Below are 13217 nucleotides of genomic sequence, written 5' to 3' on the forward strand. Positions count from 1 at the left end.
GAAGTATGAATAAAAGGAGATACTTTCACACTAAAGGAAACTTAATGATTCTTGGGACATCTCTCCAGAGTAACAAGGATTTCACTTTTTATTTGATTTATAAGCATTAATGAATATTTATTGACAATGGTAATGTTGTTCATAATTGTTCAAAAAACCTGGGTGCCTGTATTTGATCTTACTGAGTAATGTGTCCAGAAGTAAGAAGTCACAAATCAACAATCTACCACCAGGAGCACGAGTGTGTAACAATGAAGCAAACTGCTGTAAATGTTGACGAGTGGTCACACTTCAAAAAACACAACTTGTTTTTTTAGGAATCTCCTGCAGGATACATTTTTAAGGACTTTATATTAGCAGCAGAAATTAATCAGAGCTATAAATCCCCAAAATTGCCATCTTGAAATTAGAGTTTAAAATTAGAGTTAAAAACTGCTTAGTTGCATAAAGACTGTATTTAATTGCTGTAAAGCTGTTTTGCTTGTTTTTACGTTCTCCCATCCCACAGTTCATATAACTCTCAGATTTTTGAACGCCTCATCAGACACATTTGAGCAGATGTTAAAATATGAATGTTGTACATTAATAAACTGGGTCAAACTGTTAGATGGCTTCCTTAAAGAGTTTTTTTCTTCATAAATAATATTTGTTTCAACCGTCTATCGAGCTCAATTTAATGAAAACCAGGAAGTGGATTACAGAAACATTTCCTCAACATGATTATACACAGAACATGTGTCGTTAAATAAGAGTTGTTTGGATTTTGTAATCTCCACCCATGTCGTGTAAACAGAAACAATTACACAGAAATAATCCTTTTAGTAAGATATTCTGCTTCTTTTGTACATTTCAGCCAGTAGGAGTCACTCTCTTCCAAACTTTCCTCCAGCAGCTTGGCTCCAGGCCAGACCATACCCACCACAGGACTCTCTGTCTCCCCCCCCTCGCAGGACTAAGTGGAGCCAGCTCTGTTTAAGCCTCCTGCTCCCCCACTGGCTTTGTTTCAGGTCAAACATCTATTACACAACACAAGTTCAGAAGAAAGTGGCACTGGTTCTGGGGAAATGTAAACTGTCGGTTGAAACAGACTCTGGGAACTCAGTTTGAACCCTTGTAAAGACAGGAGACGATGTTAGAGTCCTGATAGATGAGGAGAGCTGGAGAGAGAGAGAGGAGCTCACTCAGCAAAGTGTCATTGATGCTGACACTACAGAGAGCAGATGTGTCCATTTGAGTAACAGAATAAGTGCAATGGACGCATCTTAAACATAGAAAGACACAGAGCTGGAGAGCTGACAAAAGTCATTAGTGTAATTTTAATACAGTATATTGAAGATGACTAGAACATTTGAAATCATAAACTTATTGGGGAAAATGTTACTGACGTGATAGATAGAGAGAAAATTTGCCTTTTCAATCAGCCTTCTTGCGTTGTACAAAAAGGAGTCGCCCCCTGCTGGCTATTAGAAAGAATACAGGTTTTGGGTAAGTATTAGTTTTTAGACTGGAAGGCTACTTTTTAAAGCCTATTGAGTGAACCAGACAGTTGCCAGAGGGGCCCCGCTGCTCAATCTTCTCCAATTAAATTTTAATAATCAGACGACAAAAAATAAGTAAAAGAGACTTTTTACATTCAGTTAATGGAGAGGCATTGGATTACATTAATGAAATGGGTGAACAGGGCCAGAGGAGGAGACATGGGAAATTCCTGAGCTATGAAATGAGGGGCCAGAGAACATGAGATGTTAGTGAGCAACTCTGTTGGCAAAGTGCCGCACGGAGCTGTAGAGGTGGTGACCCTGCAGGATTATTTTAACACTGATGATTTTTGGAGGAAATTATTGATTTCCAGAAAAACACTCATCAACTACGACGGTCTGCTTCACTCGCTGAACCTCCTCAACTCCATTCATCGGTTTTATTTTCCTGTGTGTGTGTGTGTGTGTGTGTGTGTGTGTGTGTTTCTCTGCATGGACTGCTGTTAAAGCCATGCATGCAGTCAATGGGAAACTATGTGTTTGGTTTTTACACGCAGAGCGCTTTCACAGGGTGAGTGAGGATGAAAAAAAACTGCCAGGGCTTTTAAAAATGAGAGAGTTTGTTCCTTAGGTCATTGTAGATCCTGCTCTTATTGCGTCTTTTTTTTTTTTAGCTCTGAAAGTGCTTTAAAGTCTTCATGTGTTAGACGACTGTCTGAGTGAGGTAAGAGGCAGCCGGGGGGGGGGGGGGGGGGGGGGGGGAGACTGTGAACCTCAATATGGAAACAGCGTGCAAGAAAAGTTTACGATCCCTTACTTCACAAAATGTGGTGATGAAGGAGTAATGGACAGGAAATAAGAATTCGGCTACTCATATAATGTTTTTTTGAGTCTGAAAATGCAAAATTGATTGTGTAAAAAAAGTGGCACAAGTTGATTAACAGCATACACAAAACAAAACATAACAAATCAGTGTGATGTCATAAAGCACCTTTGAAATATTTTCTTCCTGTCAGAGTCGCACATGATTTTGTGGGTCAATGTCTCCCCCGACTTGCCTTGATTAAATCAAATACAAATACAAATGATAAGAAAAGTGATAAATTTTTATTTATTGTTCAGTCCCGAGTCACGCACTCATTTTCACAACAATGACTTTTGTACTTTGGGAATGGGAGACAAACTATGCAGAAGAGAATACATAAACCGGATTCAGAATGTAGTCAGACAATTTGCATTGGCTCTTCAGTACAAAGATTAATCTAATCCTTTTTTTATTTTCAGTTTAGTACTGCACCAAATCTACATAATATCTAATGTCATGAGTCATTAGATATCATGTCAGAGTCAGAGTCCCCCCACCCACGCAAATAAATCAGCTGTTATCTGTAAAAGTCAAGATGACTTTTCATAAAGGATTTTAGTCAGCTCATGAGTCCATGAAGTTAAGGTCCACTGACTGATCATTCACACCACCCTCATTTCTTCTATCTGTAGTGTATCTTGTGGAAGTTTAGACTTCTTGTGTAAATTGATGTCAATAATAAAATAATATATGATACTGAATTTGTATCCGACTTGTTTTGTTTGGACACTGAAGGATCTGGGATGCTTTCTGTTTCCCAGCTGGAGTCTCTGAAAGGCACAGATAGAAGCAGGGTTCAACCTAGTGTTCATAAATGAAGTGTGTTGCTATTAAAGATACTTCCTGAAGATGGACACCTAGTACAATAGAAGGTTCAAACTCAAGGTGGAGTTAGGTCAACCTTTACACTGACGAGTGTAACAAGGCTTTCATCTACTTTATGAAGTGTTTGGTTTGGATGAATGGCATGAATATGTAAATGACAGTCGGCAGTTCTCCTCGATAAAACTGACACGATGTTTTAAAAATAACAAGAATATAACATCTGAGACTGCAGGGACAGAAGTGCTTATTTCAGAAGCAGAGATTGGCGAGAGATAAAAGGTAGAGAGGTGGGGGTATGAGAGAGAGAGAGAGAGAGAGAGAGAGAGAGAGAGAGAGAGAGAGAGAGTTTTATTACTCCCCTGAATGTGTTTGTCTCACAGCCAAGATGTGCAGCTGACATTCTTCACTTCTAGCACTCCTTCAATACATGGCAGTGAGAGAAGGGAAACCTTTACAAAGATAACTCCACTTTGGTTTCTCATCAATCATCAAGAAAGTTTAAAGGCAAAAAGTGATAATTGGCTGTTCTACCCAGTTCAACAAAGTGAATAATCTGCTGAAAGACGCTCAATTCTCTTACCACTGATCTTATATTACCGCATTTCAGCATAAAACTTGATTAATATTTTTTTAGCGATGTTTTATTACTATGATCGAGGGACTGCAGATGTAAACTAGCTCCAGGCTAACTCTGGTACAATGCATCAAATGGCAACCATTTAAATAAATCAAAAGAATATAAGATAAAAAAATAATTCAGTACATTTTCAGGCAGCGCCAAGATTAAAAAAAAACAGCAGATGTCATGACCCCTAGGCGTGCAGCAGCATCAGCCGGTAGCTACTTCAGCGACACTTCAGGTGGCATACAGTCTAGGGACAGGCACATGCCGCTGGCCCCCTAGTAGCATGCCACTAGCCATTTTCTGATCTTAATCAAATTCTCTTCTGAGTAAGAAAATGTTCATGACAAACAAAAGAGAACTCAAGCATGTTTGTAATAAAGGGTACAGTACACTATAGTGTGAGGTCTTTGCATGAAATGAGCATGAAACCAAAACAACTCGCGCTGCATTGTTGTGTTAGCATGCTAATGCTAGCGATCTTTATTATGCTCGTATCTTCACACTGCATGTAAATTTACCTGAAATGAGCGTGATCTAGAAACACAGTTAAACAGTGAGTACAGTATGTTATTCTTCTTTTCTCTCGTCCCTCAATTAAACAACTTTTATACACGAGGGGAGGAGTCAGCCAGCCGTCCCGACGATGTAAACAAAGTGAAGATAGGACTCTGAAAACATCACAGACAGTGGGACTCGGGTGTTACACCCATTGTAGACAGTCATGACTCACAGAGTTATTTTCAGAGGATATACTTGATTTATATTATATTTAAGTGTGAAAGGTCACATATAAAGCCTTTAAGCAATGTAAAGCAGAGTGAATTCTGAATCGTAGAGAAGAATGAATTGGGTAAAAAACATCAGGTTCTGTTTTGTCGTTTGTCTTTCTTGTAAATGTTCATCTTGAGAAGGTTCAGAAATAATAATGTTTTTCATGCTTGTATGTAATCTATGAGAAAGTCCATGCATGATCATCGTTACTTACTTTAAAGAAGCTCCCACTCCGGTCTGTTAGGCCACTGGGGGGAGTCCCTGGTGGTGTACGGGCAGCCATGTTTTCCTCCCGACAACAACACTGGGTGACTCTCACTGGGTCTGGGTGTGTCGTTACGTCTGGGACAGCGTCTCCAGGAGTCGAATCTGTGCGGGTCAAAAAACACACTTAACTGTGGTGCGGTCAAGCCAGAGGAAATTCCTAGTTCAGCCACAGTCAGTATTATAGAGAGAGGCTGGTGGACTGGAATGCTTTCAGTGTGACTCTCTCTCTCTCTCTCTCTCTCTGTCTGTCTGTCTCTCTCTCTCTGTCTGTCTCCTCTCTCCCCTCTCATCTCGCTCTTCACACATTCACCTTTTCTTCTCCTTTCACTTCCCTTCACTTGATCCTCTCTGTTCCCCCACTCCTTCATTTCAGATAATTGCCTCAATCCTTTTTTTTTTTATCTCATTCCAATCCCCAACTTACTTTCACCCCAAACTGCTGTCCTCTCATTACCTGATTCTCCTGTTTCATCCGTCTCTCACATCCCCTCTCTTTTTTCTTTTGTTCCCATGTCAAACTATTTCATTTGTCATCTCCGTGAGCTGAGTCCTTCACAGATTTCCTAGTTCCCATCATACAGTAGAAGCAAGTTTAAGTTTTGTTTTGTCTTTAAAAAAGGTTTGGTGGTATTCAATCTGACAGAGTCTATGATGAGCTATATTCCCATGTTTGCTCTTGAGTTGTTTCTGTTTCCCTGACCTCTTAATTTGACTCTTTTTCTATTTCTTTATCTTCATCCCTATCTGAAGATTATTTTTTTAAATTCCCTCCCTTCCTAATTTCAGCCTCAAGGTTCCCACAAAGCAAATTGCTCTGCTTGTTTTTGTCCAATCCACACATGCACTTTTATCTCACATAGGAAGGAAGCTATCTGCCCCCCCTCAGCTCAGGCGACTCTGACAATTAAAAAGAGTGCAGAGACTCGGGTCAGGAAATATGTACTTCCAGAAAACTGAATGTGAAACTGATTCTAAACATGAAGGAGAATGTTCAATTCAATTCAAAAAACTTTATTTGTCCCTGGGGGGCAATTCAAAAGCACACAGAGCAGTAAAATAAAAACAGTGCAGGTAGACTAAACATTTTAACCTAAATATAAAGTGTCAATTTAAATACAACTTAAAGCTTAAACTTAATTTAAAATACAAAATCATCTCATTTAAATGTATTTTGTCTGTATTGTTGCTCGGTATCTTTGCTATTTTGTATCTATTTTTATTTTTTGTCTTTGTTTGTTTGTTCTCACTTTAGTTGTCATGTCTGTGTCATGTCTGTGTCATGTCTATATATTCTTGTTTCATTTTGTTCAAAAAAGGAGAACAAACTGCACTACATGTTAGGTGTAACTTTTTCTAGGATGGCATTGACAGTGTACAACAACAGTTACAATTGTAATGTCTTTGGATCAACTATAAATCATGATAGAGTACCATATGTCTGCTGGTTAGACAATGTTCTTTGTAGTGTAACTTACAAACAGTCATAACTCGAACATCAGCAAGCATTTGGTAACAGTTGGCAAGGAAAACATGGAAAACAAACATGGAAGCCAAACAAAACCACACTCAAGCCTTCTACCTTGACCAGTTGTGTAAAGATTGTGAAAGGAATATAGACGTATATCAATAGATTGTTATTTTGGTCATAACATTTTTTGGAAGAATTGTATCTTATTGTGTCTGAGGAAAATGTTCATTTTATCAACCTTTTGTTCAGTCATTATGTGTGACTGTGACATCACTGGATTGCAAGCTTGTATTTTGTCGTCCATGTTTGGTGGCTGCTGTCTTCTCAATATGACATCACATCAGGTCCATGCAGGTCATATGACTTCCCATGTCCTCACCACCAATCTACTTTAAAAGCAGCACAAAATACAACTTAAGGAGAGTGAATGTAGAGGTCTAAAGTAGTTCCTATGCTGCTTTATGTTTTTATGGTAAAAAAAAGGAAACACATTTAGTATATCAACTTTTGTAGAAGCATTTGGAGCCAAGCTTGTTCTTACAGGCCCCAGGTGGCCATTCATTATTAAACAATTAATTAAGCATCATCTTGAAGGTAGAGGTGGGCGATATGGGAAAAATATCATATCACAATTTTTTTTGGGCAAAATCACGATCACAATTTTATCACAATTTTTTTCATACTGTTCTTCAGACAAATTTGTAAGTTACTGACCAGTTCAACCAAACTTATTTCCCTGTATAATGTTTTTAAATGCACAAAAACTGCACTGACAAGTTTAATCTATTTGAAAAACATCTTTGTAGGAGGTCTGGAGGTCTCTCACCCAGAACATCTTTAGCAACAGAAATGTCTTTCCCTCGATTTGATCAATATTTATGAACAATTTGTAGGTTTTCCTCACCACTTTGAAATGATGATTTAGTTATGTGTCCTCTTTTTATGTTTATCAGGAACATTTTCACGCATTTAAAAACATGTAGACTTTGAGTTCTTGTGTTTCTGTTCTATTTTAGCCCTGCAGAGTTCCTACAGCTGTAGCTTCATACAGGCTCTGCAGCCTTTGTTGTTTTTTATGACATCGTTTAGTTTAGTTTATATATAATCAAACATAATACAGAATGTGTTCATTCTCTGACACATGATCAAAGTAAGTTTTACTGACAGAAGAGTTTAATTCATAGAGGGGGCGGGACATCGTTGATTGACAGACAGACAGACAGTCAGCATGGTTACTCACTCTCACCTGCCCGCTGCTTTGTAACGTCGTTTAGCCTAATCCCTGTAGGTTCCGTTATCACAACAGGTGAGCTTCGGGTGGAGAAGCTTGATAGTAACTTTTAAAAACTGAGAGAGAGCAGAAAACACTGACAGCAACATTTTAAACACCGGGGTTATATCTCTCATCACTGACTGTCTGAGCTCTGCTCTGTCTGTCTGCAGACTGTTAACATCTCTCCGGCTCGTTAAACGGTTTCTTGTGTCGCTATCTGAGATCTAAACTTAACTGTGCAAACTATGCAGATAAGTTAAATGTTGCTCACAGCGTGTCGGTTTGGAAAAATATCAGAACAGTTGCATATAATCGAGATGGAGTTGTTTTTGCAGACTTTACTTTTAAGTTTCGTTTTCACCGCTGCGGAGCAAAAAAGGAGGAGACGAGTCTGTGTAGGAGAATAAACTGCAGCATGATAAAATAAACACATTAGCCCGGTTCTACGATCTCTCTGCTTTGGCAAGATCATCAGCAAGTTGAAATCCTTCATGATCTAAGATCGTTATATCGCCCACCACTAGTTGAAGGCCTAAAAATAAACTTTGTTACAAATATCTGATAGAGAAATCATCAACAAGTATTCTAATGATTATTAATTGCAAAATGTGTTGTAAGTCAAGCCATGATCCTCAAAACTGCTTTTGTATCTTGAAAATGTTTGGGTTTTGTTTTGTCCACTAAATCATCGAAACATTTGTCATGGTCAATTTTGACCCTTATCTGACATTGTCTTAACCACTAGTTGCTCAATTGAACAAAATTCCACACAACACATTACAAAAAAAGAAAAGAAAATAACAGTAACAGCACAAAGAAACATCACTGAAGTGACTGTAGTTTAATGAACACCATACTTTTCTCCATAGTGTATCTGGTGACCTGTACAGAGAAGTAACTTTCACCCAACTGTCCTCAGAGCAGAACTGATAGTCTGGCTCTGGTTTCATTTCCACAGAGACAGACAAAAATTGAAGAAACAAAACAGGGGAAGAGAACGAGGTAAAAATAAAATCCTGATGTATACATTTCATGGAAATCAGTTTGTGATGATTCTTTCTGTTTCTCCACTGATTACTCTGAAGATGATCTGAAACTCAAAGTGCTATGGAAAACTCTGCTTCAATATGCACAAACCTCTGAGCCTCTGCGATATTGTTGGTATCTATGATGAACTACCACCAGGACAGCGCTTATTTGCAGCTCTATTTGTTAAAACCGGTGAGAATGTCCTGAATCCCACCACCAACCAAAGCACTCAATTTATCCTGGATTAGAGTTACAATGTTTTACTCAGTGCACACATGGACTGTTGTGTCTATGTGTGTACTTTTACATGTGTTTGTGTGTAAGAGCCTCAGTTACGACACTGTGATTAAGACTTTGTACTTTCACATTGCATCTGGTGTCCCAGTGTGTGAATTAACATCGCAGCGCCGCTGAAACTAGGAGGCATGGTGTGTAAACACACAGCAAGAATTTCACATACACACACACGCACTCAGACACACACATACTGTACGAACACACAGCTCCGGCTCCAACGTTACACATCGCTTTCGTCAACAGTGCTACTCATTGCACAAGAGGTATGACAGGGCAGTGTTTCCCCCTAGGTTTACAGCTTTGGGGGGGTGGGGGGGGTGCGGGCAGACGGACGCCGACACAAACACTTGAAGGAATCTTGTTGTTCATGTGTTACTTTTAATGACAGCTGTCCTTTTCTATCGGAAAGGTATCCTTAAATGACTTCTTTCCCTGATTTCAGACTCTATCCACTATCCTATCTCTACAATAAAGGCACAAAAAGCCCCCCCCCAAAAAAAAAATATATATATACAGTATATATATATTTTTTTGTTAACTTGACCTTGAAGGGGGGCGGGGGGTCGCCCCCTAATATAATGGTAGGGGAAACACTGCAGGGTGTAGTATTGTAAGTAGGGGCAGCTGTGGCTCAGTGGTAGAGTCGGGGGTGTTGGTGGCTTCATGAGACTGCAGCTCCTGCACTCTCATGACGAGGTGTCCCTGGGCGAGACACTGAACCCCAAATTGCTCAAGCTGCCACTTCAAATAGAGTGCATCCTGTGAGTGAGGTTTGAAATGGGATTAGTTAATACTGATGCGACTTTACATAGCAGCCTACACCATAAGTGTGTGCATGTGGTGTGAATGTTACACAAGCTCAGGTCCATTTATCATTTCAACATAAAGACATGCATTCATAATTCTTTTTGATTCATGTAAATTAAAAGACACAAAGAAAGATACACCCCCTCCCAAATAACAGAGTTTATAATGTTGAACAGAATAAAAAAGAAAAGGAGAAACCGCAGGACTTCATTATGCTCTGTGTTTTGTTTTTCTTTGAACGCCCACTCCTGGTGGCAGGACCTTCATTTCCTCTCAGTGGATATCATGAGAGCTGTGAGGCTGTGCTATGTCATTGCTAATGAATAGCTTAGTGTTTCATAGTGGTTACAGATGTGTGGTTAAAAGTGGCAGATCAGGCTAGTGATCATTTTCCTGGATTCATTTTCTTAATAGCAAGCAAGAAAAATTTAAATGATTTATTAACCACTCGTTCAAAATGATTTAAGAATTGTAAACCTGACTTACCTAACTTTAAGCTCATAGAGAAATATATTGGTTGATGACATCATAAAGTCAGCTGTTCCCCAACAGTTTCTTGTCCCATCTTGTAAAAAGATTTCTAAAAAAACTTGTCTTTGTTTGAACTAAAAAGACAACATGATGTGAGCTGCTTGGTGTTTTAGGTGTAACATCCAGTGAAGAGTGTGAAGCTAACAGGGCTTCATGCTGCTGTCAGGGCAACAGAGCACAAGAAGGGGGGGCTGCAGGCAGCTGCATAAACCCACCTGCAGATACAAGCTCCTGCACATGGGTCATGTTATTGCCCTGAGACAAACCAGATGATTCTCTACTTTTTTCCCCTTTTTTAAAGATTTTTCCTCGGACAAATTCTTTGCGTTCTTGTAGGGTGAAAAATACAAAAGCCAACCAGAGACGGCGATGATTCTTGATATTGATATTATGCAGGAATGTGTTCACTCACAGCTTTTCACTGAAGGAGGTTTGGATTACTTTACAAACTGTCTGCCAGTCTGTCAAACACCAGCCTGACCCCGCAGTCTGACCTCTAATCCCAGCTTTCACAGAAACACACACAAACTCAAAATAACCATCATCATGCTGGTAAAAAAAAGACTGCAACTGGACTAAATCATGGTGAGAAACTGAGACACATGTACCGCCCAACCAAAACTTTCCACTCTAAAAGGTCAGCCGAGAAAAAAGTCTGGGCTGTCTCCTCAGGGCTACTCCCCTTCAAATGAGTTACAGGAGAACTGGATCAAACCTGCATGGAGATCTGATCAAAGTGTCTCCACTTTTTTTTTCAGATTTAGAAGCATGCAAGAGAGGGAGGAAAGAGGACGGAGCACAAAGGGTGGGAACCCAAACAGAAAATATTCTAATTGCCATTTTGATTCCTTGAGGAAGTATGGAAGACGAGCGAAGTGTAAACAAACACAGGAAAGAGGATTTTAATGACTTCAGCTCAAGACTGGCTGCTACAAAGGCTGAATTACAAACTAAACCAAGGACCCCATTGCCCTTAAAGTCTGTAGGTTTACTACAGGGCAAAACGATTGTGGTCTCTTAAAACTCACAATGTAAACAAAGATGTGCTACTTGTTAGGTTGCTCTAGTTCACTGTTAACCTTTAAAATCATGTTCTATAATTTGTGTTAAACCCAGTTTGCAGGTTTTCCTGCAGGAGAGGAGCGAGATGCAGTCCAGAAACTTAAACTATTCACTTCAGGAAGTCGTACAGGGGCCATGGTTAGACGGGTCAAACAAGCAGGACTTTTACCAGGGAGACTGTGTGAATCAAGGCCAAAGGGAAATAAGAAAATTGTGTGATTTCTTTCTTTAACCCACATCATTTGTCTACTTAGAACTTTACCAAGCAGTTCTTTTCCCACCTAAACACACGTTATGTTGTAGTAAAAGGAAGATAGAAATAGAGATAAAATATCTTTAAAAAATATGCCATCGAGGAACCTTGAATCACACACTTGCAGAAGCTACCTGTGTGACTGTATGAAACACAGAAAGCTGTGACAGTGATGGTTTTTGACCTTTAGTAAAAGAGGAAGAAGAAAAGGAGTTGATCCTAGCCTATCATTGAGGCGCGAGGCAGGATGAATCTAATTAAAGCGCTAACACATACAGACAACAACAATATTCAGGCTCACTCTCATACCAGCGGGACATTTAGAGTCACAGATGAACCTAACCAGCATCTTTAGACTGTGGGGACGAGTCAGAGTACTCAGAGGGAACCAGTGTGTGCATGGGGTGAACACGAGGGGCGCTGGATAGCTTAGCAGTTATGTCACACTCCCCCCATCCTATATTCCTCATCGCAGTGGCAGTGGGTTCAAATCTGACCTCTGCCCTTGACATCCCCCACTATCTCTCTCTTACCAGCATTTACTGTCTTTCTTCGTCTGTTCTGTCCAATGAAGACAAAAATGGACTAAATAAATAAATAAAAAATAGAAAGTGTTGAGTGGTTACATCCCCACAGGGATAGTTTACTCTCACACAGGTCATTTGAGCAGCTACTTCAATGTTCAGCTAAGATGATGTCACATTTTATAAACCTGTGAAGTTTCTGGTGCTGCCTTATTCTCCCAGGGAGACATGGTTTGATAGAATACTTTGAAATCTAAAATCCAAGTTAGAATTTGGAGTAAAATAAATCCAAAAAGGACTTAACGGAGTTGCAGGAGTGCATATGGCAGAAGTAACTATCTTCTTCAAATCACTGTGTACAGAAACATGATCATCTTCACTCACCGAATCAAGCACTGACAAGCTGCAAGTTCTTTTTCACTGAAATACCTTTGTGCTTATTCACTTCCTCACAGCAAGTAATGCAGCCTAACTAGGACTCTTTGTGCCAAAACTCCTCAGTTTTGCAGTGAAGATAATCTGTCTAACAGATTCCAAAGCAGCTTAAATAAGAACACTGGCCCCTCCATCAAACAAGACGTCATTGCGAGACAGAAAAATCTGACTGAAAAAAAAAATCGAATGAAGCTGCAGAAGAGTGTGATTTGAGTCATGTTCAAACAGGTCTTACATGTTTTTAACAGATAAAGATTACGTTAAGTGAGGCAAAGAGGAGAAGCTGGAACACGTTGCTGCATACTTTTATAACTAATACACGGTACTTTATGGAAATCAGTCGAGAATCCTTTGTTAGAAGAGTCAACCAAGATTTTTGGGTAGGGAAGTTTATTTAAAAAATCCTGCTGCACTTAGATACTAGTATTGTCTGTTAGACTTCGCTAGTAGCTGTAAATTAATGGATTAGCCTTCTATTTTACATAATAATGGGGCCTTGTGGGCAACATGCATCTTCTTTAGTGTTGCCAAGTCTCTTCAGGTTGTGAAAAAAGGGTAAGTACAAGGACGTATATACCACAGAGGTGTGGTAGCACATTTTAACTACAGGTTATTAAGTTACAGTCTTTGGCTTTAAGTGACAACATAAGCTCTGAGAGTGAGGTGTGTAAGACCTGTACCTGTAATATTTCAATGGTAACATGACG

At 39.5% G+C, this 13217-nt stretch overlaps 1 protein-coding gene across 3 annotated transcripts in view; it reads right to left on the reverse strand.

The window, feature by feature from the left end:
• Positions 1–13217, reverse strand: part of LOC132981997 (ras and Rab interactor 2-like) — a 37339-nt gene that overhangs the window by 22356 nt on the left and 1766 nt on the right. For all 3 annotated transcript variants that reach the window (XM_061048218.1, XM_061048208.1, XM_061048235.1), the window contains one exon: positions 4779–4933. In XM_061048218.1, coding sequence (XP_060904201.1) covers positions 4779–4847 — 69 coding nt within the window. In that variant the 5' untranslated portion in view covers positions 4848–4933. The remainder of the gene's footprint in view (positions 1–4778; positions 4934–13217) is intronic.

The sequence above is a fragment of the Labrus mixtus genome, chromosome 2 (genome assembly GCF_963584025.1).
Source record: "Labrus mixtus chromosome 2, fLabMix1.1, whole genome shotgun sequence".
NCBI lineage: Eukaryota > Metazoa > Chordata > Actinopteri > Labriformes > Labridae > Labrus > Labrus mixtus.